Below are 16,093 nucleotides of genomic sequence, written 5' to 3' on the forward strand. Positions count from 1 at the left end.
TGGTATTTTGTCTTTCATATATTAATATAATTAAATATAGGAGTAAATAAAACCTATAAAATAATATGTAAATTTATTAATAAAATTATAAAAATGTATAAATGACATCGAAATAATATAGTAATATACAAATTTATATGAATTAAAATAATAAAAATTATCTAATTGAACAATTTAATTAAACTACCTCCTATATAAGAAAGTTTACTTAAGAGTTAACTAAATTTATTCGAGTAATGGATATTCATTTGATTTGGTTATCGGTCTACGAATAAAATCGAAAATCGTTCATATCCATTTTGTAGAATTGCCCCCTTAATGGGAGAGGCATCTCCCTTGTTTATTTTCAATAAAAAAATTAGTTAAGGCATCTCCCTCCATCGTCCTAATCCTATGCCTTCACTGTTTATACATCAATTTTAACTTTTAACCTATGTTTGGAATATAGATAAGAGAAAAGAAAATAGTTTTTTTTATCTTGTTTGGATGTTCGTGGAAAATGAAAGAGAAAATAAAATAAAAATATAGTTTCTCTTATTTGGTTATACATGGAAAAAATAAATTAATATTTTAAAATTTGGATGACTACAAATTTATCTCAATCTTCTATTTCTTTTTATTTTTATCCCCAAATTTCATCATTTTCATTAGAGGAAATTTATTTTATTTTATTTTATGTGGGTTCAAAACAAGCACTTAGGGAAAGAAGAAATCGAGAAAGAAAACTAATGTAACTGAAATATAATTTCAACTTGTCAATTAAAGCAACTTCTAATAGTTACATGTGACAACAATTCAACTATTATGGATCACTTTCCCTCGAGGATACCATTACACGTTCAATTAATATAGTTCGTTGGGAATATCTTGTTGGACTCAATTGAATGTATGCAATGAAGAAATAAATGTCATTGCACTACCAAATTGTGAGTGCAATCTTTGGTGGTTAAACCTGATTGATTTTCCCTTAATTACATTATTAGAGCCTCAGCACAACTAGCAACCTTGACTCGAATCAATGCTTCGGTTAGAGTTTACAAAATCTTAATGATAATTAATTGGAAAAGCAAAAAATTGTAATTTTGACTAAGTTTGCAATGGACCTCCGAACCTACTCCATCATATATAAGAATTATAGAGAAAAACTCACATAAAAAATAAATGTCTAAGGCAAGATAGGCTGTCACCTCATGTCCCATTTATGTGGAGGCCCTAAAAAAATAAGTGGACATACACATGCTATAGACTCAATAATGATCATTACATTTTTGTCTACTTAAATTGATTGTTCACATCCCTACACATAACTAGGGTTAGGAATAAGCAATAATAATAATATTAGGTTTACTTATATTCGAGTAAATATTGTCCCATTTTCATTCAATCTCTTATCTAAGGGGCAAATTGGTTGATAGTAAAGTTTTCTCTAATTTATTTAACACCATAGCATAAATGAGTGCTTTGAATACCCTGATAGTAAAACAGAGTAAAAATGATTATCCTTAAACCTATAGGGGTAAGGGTGGCATTGAGCTGAGCCAAGTTTGAGCCTGTATATGTTCGAGTTTGTGCCCAAAATTTTAACTTACTTTGAACTTGACCTCGAGTGGGATTCGAGCTCCGACTAATATTTAAAATTAAAAAAATTAGCAAAATTATAAAAATTAATAAAGAGAATATTGTGATGAACTTAGTACAACTAAACTGCAAGTTATCATAGAAGAATTTAAGATTTTGTAATTGAGCATATTAATATATAATAATTAGCTTAATAAACCTAAAAGAAAGAGGAAACACCTTAATAAATAATATTTATTCTATTGGCAAATAACAACATTAGATGTTGAGGGATCCAAAAGGGTTGAACGATCAATAATCTTTGAGGTTTGAGGTAAATAAGAACAATTATCAACCAACTAAAGAGGAAATTGACGAGAGCAATTAGAGTAAAGAGTATTTTCATAAAAAAATTATGATAACGAGTCGGTTCACGAACTAACAAGCCAAGTTGGGAAAATCTCAAGTTTAGTTTGTTATACTTAATAAGCCTTAAAAATTGAAATGAGCCAAAAAACAATTGAGCCGAGCTCCAAGGGTTCACAAACAGATTTGGCTTGGTGCCACCCCTAGATAGGTGGTTAATCATCTCGGGTGCCCGACTATGAGCATTTCAAATTCCATGGGATTCAGTAGTTGGGCCCTTTCCAATGGAGCTAATTGGTAGGTTAGAAATCCAACCCATCTCAACACCCACTTTAGCCCATCTTGCTGCCGCGACCTGTAGTCTTGACTTTTTCCTTGTTGCGAGCTTCCTCTTTTAAAGTAACCTTATATTTTTGTTATTCAATTGTTATTATTAAATCAAGAAAGGAAGACTCATTGTTAAACCTACAATAATATTTTTTTTATAATTAAATATATTAAAAAGAATAATTTACTATATTTAAACTAAATAAGATTTGAATGAGGTGGCTTATAAAAATAATATCATAATATTAACCTTAATGTAAAAATATATAATCAGGTAAAAATTTAAATTTATACTATATTTAAATTAAATAATTATAAACTAAGCAGATAATCATGGGGCGATGTCTTCCAAAACCCTTTTTTTCTAAGGCTAAAAGTGGGCCAGAGTGTTGTGGGTCGTTGCCTAGACCTTATCCATCGAAAGATGTATGTATTATTGTGCGGGAACCCCACAAAGGCTGCCACCGGGAACATTTTGTTGATGCAGTCCCACCAACTGGACTTGTCGCCACACATAGACAGCCCAGAAGTCCATGGCGGCGCCCATTCCTATCCTATCAGAACTCCCAAGCCCACTTTATAATGATGACACTCTCTTCAAGCCATGCGCACTCAGAAAACAGAAACAGTACTTATCATGATTTTAAAAGCAGGCGATCACGGGGCGGACTAAAAGCAGCTTCAGGCTTCAGCCATTGATTGCGAGAGTAGTGGACGTGGAGGTCCGCCTTGTCTAATGTCTTCACCATCTTCTTTCCGTTTATAAATAAAAATTCATCCACCCGGAGTTGCAGACGATACAGAAGGGAGATAGGAGACGGGGAAAGTGGGGGAGTGGAAGAATGGGGCTCTGGAGTTGGTTCGGAGGTTCGGGTCGTTCTGGGTTTGGGACGTGGTCTACGGCGGAGGAGGTGACGGAGGGGATTGATGCGACCCACTTGACGGCGATCGTCACCGGTAAGTTCCCTCACTTTTCTTCTTCCGGTGGCCGGAATAAATCCCTGTTCGTTTCGGGGAGGGGGAAGATGAAGACGTCGTTTTAATAGATGGACGGTTGTGATCTTCGTAAATGTTCTTTGGTGGGGACCATCATCCTATAAATAGCGTTTGTATGACCCAAATGCTGCCACGTGGTGGAAATGGGGCCAATTACTCATTGCCAGCCAAACAGAAACTTGGATAGGGCCGTGGAAAAACAATGCCCCGGTCGTTCATTTTTTTTCTTTTCAAAATTAAAAGTTTTAATTTATAATCTTTTTTTCTTTTTTTATATGTAAATGTAGCAGAAATCTCTCAAGAAGATATGATTTAATAATATCTAATTAAAATATTTTAATTATATGCTTAATAATTTTAATTTTTTATTTACTGATTTTTATCCCTTGTTGAAAGAGTTGGTAATAGAATAAATTTTAGGTAATCAGAATGGATGATGAAATGAAGGCTTAAATCCGATTCTCATTTGCCGAATTGTACATTTCGCGGAACTGACCGATACGTTTCCATATCGGTTAAATCATAGGGGGAACGAGTGGAATTGGAAGAGAGACAGCCAGGGTGTTGGCTCTGCGGGGGGCCGAAGTGATAATCCCGGGAAGAAACATAGAGAGCGCTCTGCGAGTGAAGGAAAGTCTCCTGAAAGAGAACCCAAGCGCGAAGCTCCAAGCGATGGAGATGGACGTCAGCTCTATCAGTTCCGTCATCTCCTTCGCTCGGGCCTTCAACAGCTCCAACCGGCCCCTGAACATCCTAGTGTAAGTTCTTCTGCTTCCCTCTACAAAAACAAAAAGACTGCACGATTTCCCATTGCTTGTTTTTGCTCCGCAGCAACAATGCAGGGATAATGGCTTGCCCCTTCCAGCTCTCTAAAGATGGAATAGAGCTGCAATTCGCTACGAATCACCTCGGTAAGATTATCAAGAGAGTAAAACTTAGTTTCCTGATTATCAAGAGTTTTATGATGAGCTCCCATTTTTTTTTTACTCCATATCTTCTGAAATACAGGGCATTTTTTACTGACAAATCTGCTACTGGACAAACTGAAATCAACTGCCAAGTTAACGGGGGTTGAAGGACGAATAGTGAACGTATCGTCCATTGCTCATAGATATGCAGACAGCTCCGCTATGGACTTCCATAAGTTGAACGACCCATCCAAGTATCTTCTTTATCTGCCCAGAAATTTGCTATTCATTTGATCTTCTTCTTTTGGCCTTCCCCAGAAACTTTATCGAACGGATCTCTGCCAATTTTCTGATCCTGCAGCTACAAGCCCTATGATGCTTATGCTCGATCCAAGCTCGCAAACATACTACATGCAAATGAACTCGCCAAGCGCTTGCAGGTGAAACTTCACGCTGGACAATTTTCATTTTGATAGGCACCCACAGACCTAGGTTCATCCCCTGCAATAGATATCCCAGCCGCCTTATCAGGGAATAAGTTGCTTTCCCTTCAGCGAATGGTTGTCTCCAGATCAATGGCCCTCTCCACCTAGCTACAAGCGTTTTCTCAGAAGCTCTTCTACCGTTTTAACCATTAGTTTGCCCTGAACAGGATGAAGGGTCGAATGTCACTGCCAACTCTCTTCACCCAGGAGTAATTCCCACCAATATCAGTCGGCATATGAATTACAGAGGTGAGCTGCTGCTTGTAGAGTTACAAGGAATGCGCAGGTTTCTATTCTCTTTTTCCGTCGTTGATCATAACTTGTAAGGTAAGAGCTTGTTTCAGTCGAGAGCCATCTCACATGATCTTCTTCTTCTGCAGCCATTCCGTTTTCTTTGTTGAAGCCTTTTCTAAAAAATGTGCCGCAGGTATGCCATTCAGAAAATCACAGAGACACTTGTCGTAGTTGTTATATAGACCCAATACTATTTCAGTTTTTGGCAGTAGAAATTTAAAAGCTGATTGAGTCTGATATGAAATGACTAATGGGAGGGTCTGCTACGGCGCCTTCATCAATCAAATGATTGCAAGATTCTAGTAATTTGCACGAAACATGTAATAAATCAAATTTGTGTCTGATGCAGGGAGCATCGACAACTTGTTACGTAGCACTCCATCCTGACATGGAAGGCGTCAGTGGGAAATACTTCGCCAACTGCAACCAAACTACTCCTTCCAATCAAGCAAGAGACCTGAACTTGGGGAAGAAATTGTGGGAGCTCAGTCAGGACATACTGGAAAAACTTAAACAACCAAAATAAGAACCTCCTGCGTCCAAGCAAGCTATAAGAAATAGACAGAAAATCACTTTTACAATCAGCTATTTGTGCTTAATGAAAATTCCCTTTTTTTGTGTTCAGTAAAGTTTTTTTTTATTATAAAATAACCAAAACTTTTTAACTATTTTGTTTGACTGACTACTGTAGCCCTTAAGTGAACCACAGATACCGAGTTCTTCAAATTTTAATTTTTTTTAGAAGTGGGTATCTGGATTATTGACTCAGTTAGCTAGTACCGACTTCATTTTTCTCGCCAAACGAATGTCTACAATTCTCTCTCTATTGGTTGCTTGCTCTCTGTAACTCCTTGTGGATCCCCTCTTTTCCTTTCTCAATCATCTATCTTGATTTTTCTTCTCACTTTCTCGCTTTTTGGTCCCTATGAAACATCTCTCACACTCTTCTACTGTTACTGAAGGAAATACACTTGGTAGCTGTGGCTTGGATGAATCCTATCGGATTTGAAAAGTAGAAGCTTCCTTGCCGTCTGCTGAGTGCTGGGTATCTGATTTTAATATGATCTAAAGAAATAATCTGGCTGTCGTAATTTATGAGGTTTTCAGCCGACTAATGTAAAACATGAAATAGCAGAAGAAGCCGAAGCAACAAGAGACGTTTTACCAGAATTCCAATGGCATACCCAAAAATCATCCGTGGAAGTAGTCACAGCGAATATGATGATCACAAAGTAACAGTAATCCAGAGAGAAGTGATAATTTTTTGCTGAAATCCAGTTCGCTTGGCGCGAATTAAAACATGCAGTTTGCCGTTTTCATATACGAAATCAGGGGTAGTGATTATGTTCAGTTTCCATTTCGGGTGTGATTATTTCTCCATATTTCTTTGCAAGGTTATCTTCTAATTTATAATTAGATGACCATCATCAGAGGAAGCCGGCGGAAAAAAAAACAACAACAACCTGTTTTCTCCTGGTAGCCAGCTAAATTAACCCGTTTTATTCCGAGTCTCCTTTTGCATTCCATAGGATGTTTCTAAGGACACATAATCTAGAGATTCTGTATGGAGGCTGAAAATTTTGGCAACTTTCAAGTATATAAGAAGAAGGTTTTTCTGATGTGCCTTGAAGAAGGTAGCTAATAGCCAATGGCAGGAACTTCTCTGCTGTTTCTCTGAGGGTACCGAACGACCTCATCCTATATTCCGGCTTTTACGAGAATGCTCCAGTACTTTTCCGAAAGAAAGGGAGCTGCATCAATGGCATCATAGATGGCAGTGAAGTTTTCGGTGCCATCTTCCGCAACAGTGACGATGGAATACTTGGATTTGGGAGCTCCACCAATGGCATCACCAGATGATTGACTGTTTGCTGAGCCACCTGATCTGACACTTATAGTGGGGTCTTATATCAATTGTAAGTAGGTGACATTTGCCTGCCGGTAATCCTTTCTCCAGTTCAAGTAACCGTGACAAACCCAAGCTACTTTTCCCATGACAGTTACGTATAGAGGTGCAAATCAAAACCATGCAATCATGTAACATTTAAAAGCAGTTGCCGCCATTAATTGCAAGTTAACACGGCAGTGGACTTGGACGTCCCGTCCCTTAATTCCCTTAGAAAACGAAATATATCCACCTAAAGCTTGCATACGATACCAAGAACAACTAACAGATGGAAAGCGCTCGGAGAATGGAGCTCTGGAGAGGGTTTGCAGGTTAGGTTCCTTCTGGTCATGCAGTTTCGCATCATCGCCAACATCGGAACAGGAGACCGACAGTACTGATCCAACCCACTTGACAGCTGAAGTTGCCGGTGAGTTCTGCCTCTTCGGTCTGATCCGGTGGCCGGAAGTTTCAGGTGAACGTTCTACTCATTTTCTCGTAAACCATGAAGCTCTGAAAGGTTGATCCTCCACGAGTCCTCTACGTATGGAGGGCTCAGGGGTTGAATTAATGCTGGGGTCATCAAGAAATATTGACCCAAATGCTGCCACGTGTCAGATTTTTTTGTTTTAGAGTTTTAATGTTTCATCTTTTATATATTTCTGAGGAAACATTAAGATATATCATTGTATATAGAACTCCAAACAAGATTGCAGCAAATTTTAGTGATGACTTTCGAAAACAAGAAACATAAAAGGATTTCTCTCATGAATGTAAAATAAGTTTTATTTGGGCTTCCAAAATGACTTTCTAGTATAACTTTTCTAATGAGAAAATTTGGGTAAATCAAATTTTATCGAATTCAATACCAGTCTCCTTTTGTTCAGGTAGACACAAAGAGTTCTATAATACTTTACCATGATAAGCAACATGTTAACACAAAACTGCAACTTTCCCTATTCTTTGGAAGAATTAAGTGACTTTGATTAATTTCCTATTGCAAGTTTAACTCGCATTATATGATTGTTCTCAGTGGAAGGTTACAAACATGCTACATGTTAATGAAGTGTAAGACTTTGCTGAGCATTTCATTTGTTCAAAATAGTCTCACATTAATGGTAATATGATCCACAACTTAGTATAAGAACTTGAGTTGGGGATTTACCCCTTGATAGTTAGGTTTCCATATTAACTGACCATATTTTATTGTGGAGGATGCACCTTCTCTCCGTTTCTTTTCCAATGAATGCAAGATAGAGGGGGGAAATAGGTGTCCTCCTCTTTGAGGATTTTCATCCCTCCCTAAGGGTCTGTTTGGAACCATAAGGAAAATAAAAAAAATGAAAATTCGATCAGTATTATTCTAAAAAAATAGTTAATAAAAATAATAATTTAATCATTATCTCATTTGCAACTAACTGATTTTCAGAATAATAATGATCAAATTCTAATTTTCTTTTATTTTCTAAGGATTTCGAACAGACCCTAACACAACACAAAGGGTGTTCAAAGAGAAAAGAGAAGAGCCTTGTCTTTTAAGAATTATTTTTATTTTAAAAAGTCATATAATTGAATCTAAAAGACAAACATACCTTTTCCTAAGCTTCAAAGTCATATAATGGTCTAGTTAAAGTTGTACAAGCTTTAAGGTAGCCTTTATGTACAGAAACCAGTTTTCTTTTCATGGTGCCCTTAAAAATATTCAGAATATTGTACAAATTTACCTCATTGTATGTGAACAAGGCAAAAAAATTTGAAACAACATTTAAGAGTGATTGAAATCAAGGGGATTTGTTTTTAAGAAACTCAATTCAGGTTTTGTTATCTAAGTGGTTATTAGGTTTTTTACATCTACCAGATAAAAAATTGTAAGCCTGTTGCAATCAAGCATGCAGATGGCTCATTGCTGGTTACTGTTTCCGGCATTAAATAACTTTGGTTTCTTGTGCAGTCCGTCAACAACTTGCTGGGTAGCAATTTATCCTATCATGAGAGATGATACCAGAAAGGAAGCTCGCCTTCAATGCGGGATGAGGCACGGGTTTAAGGAATTGGTACAGAGATTCTGGAGTTCAGACAGGACCTTATTAACAAGCTTAACAACCAAAATGAGAAGAGCTTCCTGAGATTACAGATTCTGATCATAGCAGCACATAAAAGATCACGTCTAAAATCAGCCCTTTATGGTTAATGAAGAGTTGTCAAGGGAACTGATTCCAGTTTCTGAGTTGTTTAAAATGATGAGATTGGAGAAACATTTATTTTTGTTTCTGTTAATCGAGAAACTCAGAATTAACAACAAAAGGATGATCCAGTTTGGCTGATGGGAAGAAGAACCCAATGAGAAAATTGAATGGCTCCCAACTACCGAAAACCGAAGTGCATTTCCTCTCCATTGATTGCCCCGAGCTGCCAAGGTGAATGTTTGTTTTCCTGTATACCAGCCTATAGCAGCAGCAGCAAACTAACATTTGACAATGGGGCTCCAGAGCTGGCTCCGGGAGTTGGGTTTCCCTGGTTTCGCCTCGTTCTCCACGGCGGAGCTGGTTACCGAGGGGATAGATGGAAGTCATTTGACTGCAATAGTCACTGGTGAGTTCTCTAGACTCTTTTACTGTTTCAATATTGGGCTGAAACGAAACTTAATTTCGTTTGAATTTATTCTTCCGGATTGCTCTAAATGAATTTTCTCTTTCTATTTTGTATTTAACGATGCAAAAAATCATGATCAAGAACCACTGATATGTGGATGATTGATGTAGGCACTACCAGTGGAATCGGCAAAGAAACAGTGAGAGTTCTGGCTCTACGAGGGGTAACAGTGGTAATGACAGCAAGATGCACGGAGAAAGGCCGGCAAGTGAAAGAAAGCCTTCTCAAAGAGAATCCAACTGCGAAGCTCCATTTGATGGAGATGGACCTTAGCTCCATTAACTCCATCATCTCCTTTGCTCGCTCCTTCTACGGGGCCAACCTTCCTTTGAACATCCTTATGTGAGTGTCACTCGCAAATCCAGAAACTGATCGGATTTTCATGAGAAATGAGAACATTTCTTTATCCACTTCATGGTGTCTTCTTCTTCGCAGAAATAATGCAGGGATCTTTGGCTGCCCCTTCCAACTTTCTGATGATGGTGTGGAGCTGCAGTTTGCCACTAATTACCTCGGCCACTTCTTACTTACAAATCTGCTTCTGGACAAGCTGAAATCAACGGCCAAAGAAACTGGAGTGGAAGGCAGAATAGTGAATGTGTCTTCTATTGCTCACAGATTTGCACTGAGCTCCACCATGGAACTTGATAAGATAAACGACCCATCTAAGTATCTTCTGTTCCTTAATTCTTCCCACACTGTGACACAATTTGTCTAGTATATTGTGCTTTTCTATAAAATGCTGATTATTTTCTCTTACAGCTATCACAGGTATGGTGCTTATATTCGGTCCAAGCTTGCAATCCTGCTGCATGCAAGCGAGCTCTCTAAGCTTTTAAAGGTAAGATGATCATAGTTTTCATGCACTATCTGTGAGGTTGTATTCATGTATTGATGCTCCTGGAATCAGATACGTTATACCCGATTGTAAAGATAAGAATTACAGTTTGAGTTGGAGTCTGTCTCGAACTCGATCAATCCCGTATCCCTCGATATGTGATATATGTTGATGATATGGGCACCACTTTTTTGGATGCAGCCTCGGTCTTAAAATTTTGATTTACTCGTTTTTCTCCCCAAACAGGAAGAAGCATGCAATGTGACAATTAACTCTCTGCATCCAGGAATCATTCCCACAAATATCCTTCGAAATAATACCTATTTTGGTAAGTGACTATATCTATAGAAATAACAAACTCAATTACTATTTTTTGTATGATAGGAATAAGATAATGTTTGCTCTTACTTGTATAAGGCCAAACTTGTCCTCTATTCAAGTTAGGGTGATGTCCATGTGATGGTAGGGTCAAAGTTATCTTCATTTTGTTCGATTCCCTATATTCAAATAATGCAAGTTTACAGCAAACAATTAGGATGCAAAAGATATTTATTTTCTTATCTTCTTTATAAGTTTGTATTTTATTTGTTTAATTCAGTCGAGAAGATTATTTTGTACTAAAAAATTTAGCCATTTCGTCTCCAGTAATTTTTTTAACAAAATGACTATTTTGATTGAGAAGTGAACGTAGGGAAATTTAATGGGTTTTGTTACTCTATGTAAGTCGAGGTTAAGAATATCAAATGAATTCTTTGAAAACCCTTAACCTCACTTGGAAAGATAAAGGACATGCTATTGAAGAGAGGTTGCAAAAAGAATAGACAGATTTTAAGCACAATTTGAAGATTTCTACTCAAAACGTAAGCAGTTTAAGTTTTATGTATTTTGCCTAATCTTTGATTTGGATAAATTATGTAGAAATTAGGATTTGATATACTTTAGTAGTAATAATGATGTACATAAGGCATGTGTCACTTTTCTATACATCAACAAAATTATGAGCAAAAAGTAAATAATCCTATGCTTTGCAGATTCTACAGTAATGTTCTTCATAAAGCCTATTCTCAAAAATGTGGCTCAGGTAACAAATGTAACCCACGCTTGGTCCAGTTTTGAGGTTTGTTAGTATATCCAATCATCCTACATTTATCTTTCCAAAGGATAAACTACTTTGAAGTAACCTCTTTATTTTTAAGAGTCTAAAGCTTTACTTGATGATTACTCGTGAATGAGCTATTGTTTCACTTTTAGAGATGCATTCTATGTTTGGGTCACGATACATTTTACAATCTAGGAGCTACTTTATGTTCACATGTCATTGATGAACTTCTCTCAAGGTTTCCTGGATTTTCATAAAACTAATCTTGAAGATATAAGCATTTTTGCTTAGATGCACCACTTAATACATTTATTGAACTAATATTTTAGTTATAATTTCTGATAAATGTATGATCATTGAACTATCATAATGATGTTGTGTCTTGGAGGAGTTTTGTATTTGTACTTAAAATTTGTCTAATAGATAAAATAGTAATGATATTAGATTTTAGACCATGAGCTAGCAAAATGTCACTTTACTATATGATGTTGTTCAAGTGTTGGACATTAGACGGAGGCACCCAATTGGCTAAATGGAGTTTATCACCTCTTCATCTAACTAGATTTAAGCATGTTATTCTTTGGCAATAGAATACTATCACATTAATTGATGTTCTTATACACTAACTACTAAAGAAATTTGTAGTTTTTAAGAGATTAATAAGAGGATTTAGTTGGACTTATGATATCTTTATGGGTAAAACTATAATTTTAAAATTAATTAACAAATAATTAAAAATTATACTCAAAATTGTGAATAGTAACCCCTTATGTTTATATTACCCCGAGGTATCCAAACTTGCTTCAACCACTTTATTGGGACATTTCAAAGGATTTTTGCAAAGTATTAAAATTTTGGGATAAAATTTAAATTCTAAGTATTTACATATTTATACTTTGAGATATGTCAACAATACTTGGTCGAGTACAATAAATTTGTACTAGTATAGTTCTAAATCATTTACTAAAGTTCATATTATTACTTATGGGTTATTCTTTGAAATCAATCGATTGAGTTGTTTTGTATACATACATTCCTAAATTTGAGGCTAGTTCTAAATTTACTTTGAGCCTACATTTTGAAATCAAATCTTTAAGGTTTACTTTGAGTTGCCCATATTTTCAGATCAAGTTGTTAAGTACTATTTAGAGTCGTTGATTACATTGAGTGGGCATATAGGATTAGTGTACCTATTTGTTTATATTTGGAATTGTTAAAATCTGGATATTGAAAGGTTATCCACATTGGGCTATATTCTAAACAACTAATCCTTGCAATTCCATTCGAGTATTGAGTATGCAAGGCCATCCTCACCCTAAAGTATTCGAGAAAAGTTGTTGTGGTTGAGGCTTAGAAGTTGGAATTTTTTGTTTATTACTGCATGAGGCACAAGTCCTTGCATAAACAGGCAGTGTTGAAAATTCATGTGTGGGTCTATGTTGGTGTGCGAGTGAGTTGTTGAAAATCCCTATGGGTCTAAGTTAGTGTGTCAAGTAAGCAGTTGAAAATCCGTCTAGTGAGCTGCTGAAAAATTCCTTTGTGAATCTAGGTTAGTATGCCTAGTTAGTTGTTATAAATTTAAGTGAATGTGCACTAAATGTAAATTGGTTATTGTAATCGAGTGGATAAATCCTTGTGTAGGTAGCATTGCAGTTGGTCTTTAAGCCAATTTATTGTAAATGTTACAGGACAACCCGAGCTTAGTGGAGCCTCGAGGTGCTAAAAGCTCTTTGGGGCTAGACTAGCATCCATAAAAGGATAGTGAATGGCCTAAAATTCTTGTGTATACTTTGTGCTTAATGGCTTCCGAGTGTGCTTTGGTCACTATGCATGAATATAAATTATAAAATTGGTTGTGCACTTTATATTAATTAAAAGGCCAAATACACATATAGGAATTAAGCAAAAGGAGTTAAAAGTAAGAACAAAAGTTAACAAACCTATTCCCCTCTCCCTCTAGGTTTGTTCCATGCAGTATTTAATAGACTTTTTTTTCTTTCAAAGCTATTTGTTATCAATAGTTGACTGCTTTTTCTCCTCTATCTTTATAAAGGGGTCAACTTTTATGCTAAGGGGTTGCTCCTTTGATGGGATCAACTCTTTTTTTACCTTCAAAACTCTAAGTTTCTTTGTACTTGACTCTCTTTCTCTCTCTATCATGCAAGGGGTCGATTCCTTCCACAAAGGTCAACTCTTTTTACTCCATTTTTACAATATTTTTGACTTGTTTTATATTTCTATTTGAGAGTTTCATTTTATTCATTGTCGTGCTTAACTTTTGTGCATGGACTCAACTTTTTCGACCTTTGGCACTTCAACTCTTCAATTTTCTGATTTATGTGGTTGATTTCTTTCTAAGTAGTCAACTTCGTTTCCCCGTTTTACTCTTCTTGCAACTTTTGAGCTGCCTATTTGGAAAAAAAATGACTATTGTTCCGTCAAAAGGAGTTGTTGAGTTTATTGGATAATGTGTCTTCTGGTTAAGAGTTGTTTACTTCCCTTTTTGTATGGACCTTAGCCAATCGATTGGATATGCTGCCAGAACGAGAGTTTTGTGAACTAATGTGCTTAATGCATATTATTGGTAACTTGAGTGTTTTTTGTCATCAAAATTAGCATAGTGTGGATCTTAAAACCAATATATATAATTACAATTTGAAAAAGTCACACTAATTCCTTCCATGCCTCATATGACAAGAGAAACGGCGCATACTGTTGAAGAACAAACCCAAAAGCGATATTTAAACTTTCAACTACAATTGGAGGTTTATTTTTTCATTCAAAGATAATTATTTTTCATAGCCTTAATATTTTGGCAATTATTGTGAAAAGTTAGGTATACCTTTTCAGAGTTTGCATTCAATGATTTTTCTATTAGCCTTTTACATCATAATTACACAATCAAAAGTTACTAGCAAGGAAATTTTGCAAATTTTTGTTTTTACTTTCAAAACTTATTTTTCATTTTTATAAAATATTCTTAATCTACTTTTTGCAGGGTGCATCGACTATTTGTTATATAGCACTGCATCCTAAGCTAAAAGGTATTAGTGGAAAATACTATGCTGCTGATTGTAATGAAATATCTGCCTCCAAGTATGCAAGTGATGAGAAACTTAGCAAGAGGCTTTGGGACTTCAGCCAAGAGCTTATTGGAAATATTATGAAGCCAATTTAAGATCTTTGATTCTCAATAATGCAATGAAGCAGATGTAGCAAGTTCACTAGACAACTTTATTTTACATTTGATTCAACAACCAACTTATAACTAGCCAAGGGGTTGCTTCACTATGTAATAAGGGTTGTGTATAATAGTATTAAATTCCTAATTATGATTAAGGTTTCCAAATATTATTGATAATGATAAACATTAATAAGCAAGGCTTTAGGTATAGATTTTTAAGTATTGTCCATTCAGTGCCACTAAAGTGATTTTTTTCCAAACATCTTGTTGTGTGTCCTTAAAATTTTCAGGCATCAATGCATACAATAAGACTAATGCAATCAAATTCAAACAATATTTAATTATGTATCTACAAGTAAAAATTATTAAATGTCCCACTAAACTTTAAATAGTATTTTTATATATATATATAAATACTTGAAATAACTTATCTCAATAAAATGTTTTTAAATTATAAGTTATTTCTTCTTTTATCCTATAAGTCTATAAGCATATAAAAATATTTCAAGAAAACAATATAAACCTAAATCCATATAAGTGAGGTGCTACCATATCTTGTAAGTAAAAAACTTAAAATTAAATATAATAAGAGTTATCTCTTATAAATAAACAAACCACACTTGATTTATAAATTAATCATTAATTTTGAAGATTTTAATTTATTTAGTTCTAAATTTAGTTATTATCTCATACATTCAGGTTAAATATTCGTATTAATCCTTTATTTTTATTTAATGATAAAAGACACACGACTCTGATACAAAAAAAATATTTAGTGCAAAACATACAAAACGGCTATTTCTATCGTCCAATCATAATCGTATGACCGAGATATCCGTTGATCAAACGGTTGAGATAGTCTTTGACCATGATCGAATGATGCACCAAATGACTTTTCGTATTTGATCAACCCACATAGTCACATTGTTGTTAATATACTTATAGAGTAAATGATTTTTTTGTAAGTAGTAGAATTTTTTAATAAAGGAAAAAATTGAACTTATGTAAATAATGTAATATATATATTTATATATAATGCCTATATATATAGCATATTCTCTTGATACCCTTGGAAATGGACAGCCCGTGGACATTGGGACTCGTAGTCTCCTCTTTAAGCTTAAATAAGCATTTAAATCCAGATCTCTCTCCTTTAAGATAACGGACTTTCCAGGTTGCTCCAAGCAATAGGGTATTTTGGCTCTTAAGAGAAAGACAAAAAAAAGCCCAACGGCTAAGATTGTTGGGCTGCGACCGTGGCTTCTACTTATTTATCGGTTTAGATTTCCTTGTAATTCTACTTCTATCTAGGGGTTGACGATGGAGTAATTTGGTCAGTACTCTTCTGAAAATACTTTAATGCGACAAAAGCCTTACTTACCCAGTTGTCATGGGGGCCAATGATGATCATATTTTATAGATTATGGCTTTTCGTACGATCGTGTTGTATTATTCATATAGTTAAATTAGATAATTTCAAGTCGATTTTTGCGGTGTCGTGG

The 16,093-nt window shown here is 35.4% G+C and overlaps 2 protein-coding genes across 4 annotated transcripts; both read left to right on the forward strand.

The window, feature by feature from the left end:
• The first annotated feature begins 2,878 nt into the window (after positions 1 to 2,878).
• Positions 2,879 to 5,619, forward strand: LOC137955684 (short-chain dehydrogenase TIC 32 A, chloroplastic-like). 2 transcript variants are annotated; one of them, XM_068802746.1, is made up of 8 exons: positions 2,879 to 3,207; positions 3,773 to 4,004; positions 4,078 to 4,157; positions 4,255 to 4,412; positions 4,520 to 4,594; positions 4,807 to 4,888; positions 5,020 to 5,066; positions 5,283 to 5,619. In XM_068802746.1, exons 1-8 carry the CDS (start codon positions 3,093 to 3,095, stop codon positions 5,457 to 5,459), a joined length of 966 nt encoding a protein of 321 aa, XP_068658847.1. In that variant the 5' UTR covers positions 2,879 to 3,092; the 3' UTR covers positions 5,460 to 5,619. The 2 variants fall into 2 exon arrangements, with proteins under 2 accessions (XP_068658847.1, XP_068658846.1); XM_068802745.1 differs by having other exon boundaries at positions 4,255 to 4,408; positions 4,516 to 4,594.
• A 3,608-nt stretch (positions 5,620 to 9,227) lies between these two features.
• LOC137956338 (short-chain dehydrogenase TIC 32, chloroplastic-like) lies at positions 9,228 to 14,754 on the forward strand. Of its 2 annotated transcripts, none has more exons than XM_068803794.1 (7): positions 9,228 to 9,410; positions 9,581 to 9,812; positions 9,906 to 10,139; positions 10,233 to 10,311; positions 10,555 to 10,636; positions 11,340 to 11,425; positions 14,406 to 14,754. In XM_068803794.1, the coding sequence occupies exons 1-7, from the start codon at positions 9,296 to 9,298 to the stop codon at positions 14,583 to 14,585; spliced, it is 1,008 nt and encodes a 335-aa protein (XP_068659895.1). In that variant the 5' UTR covers positions 9,228 to 9,295; the 3' UTR covers positions 14,586 to 14,754. The 2 variants fall into 2 exon arrangements, with proteins under 2 accessions (XP_068659895.1, XP_068659896.1); XM_068803795.1 differs by having other exon boundaries at positions 11,340 to 11,389.
• The last annotated feature ends 1,339 nt before the right edge of the window (positions 14,755 to 16,093 follow it).

Source organism: Aristolochia californica, unplaced genomic scaffold (genome assembly GCF_029961685.1).
Source record: "Aristolochia californica isolate CCGP_79_NKW_82.1479 unplaced genomic scaffold, dmAriCali1.0.hap1 SCAF_2, whole genome shotgun sequence".
Classification (NCBI taxonomy): Eukaryota; Viridiplantae; Streptophyta; class Magnoliopsida; order Piperales; family Aristolochiaceae; genus Aristolochia; species Aristolochia californica.

What these genes read in the sequence shown, in the direction of transcription:
- LOC137956338 (XM_068803794.1), top strand. Translation starts at nt 9,296, where the DNA reads ATGGGGCTCCAGAGCTGGCTCCGGGAGTTGGGTTTCCCTGGTTTCGCC. An exon ending in TTTGACTGCAATAGTCACTG is followed by an intron (nt 9,411 to 9,580) that starts GTGAGTTCTCTA and finishes TGATTGATGTAG; the next exon opens with GCACTACCAGTGGAATCGGC. An exon ending in ACGCTTGGTCCAGTTTTGAG is followed by an intron (nt 11,426 to 14,405) that starts GTTTGTTAGTAT and finishes TACTTTTTGCAG; the next exon opens with GGTGCATCGACTATTTGTTA.
- LOC137955684 (XM_068802746.1), top strand. Translation starts at nt 3,093, where the DNA reads ATGGGGCTCTGGAGTTGGTTCGGAGGTTCGGGTCGTTCTGGGTTTGGG. An exon ending in CGGCCCCTGAACATCCTAGT is followed by an intron (nt 4,005 to 4,077) that starts GTAAGTTCTTCT and finishes TTTGCTCCGCAG; the next exon opens with CAACAATGCAGGGATAATGG. An exon ending in TCGGCATATGAATTACAGAG is followed by an intron (nt 4,889 to 5,019) that starts GTGAGCTGCTGC and finishes CTTCTTCTGCAG; the next exon opens with CCATTCCGTTTTCTTTGTTG.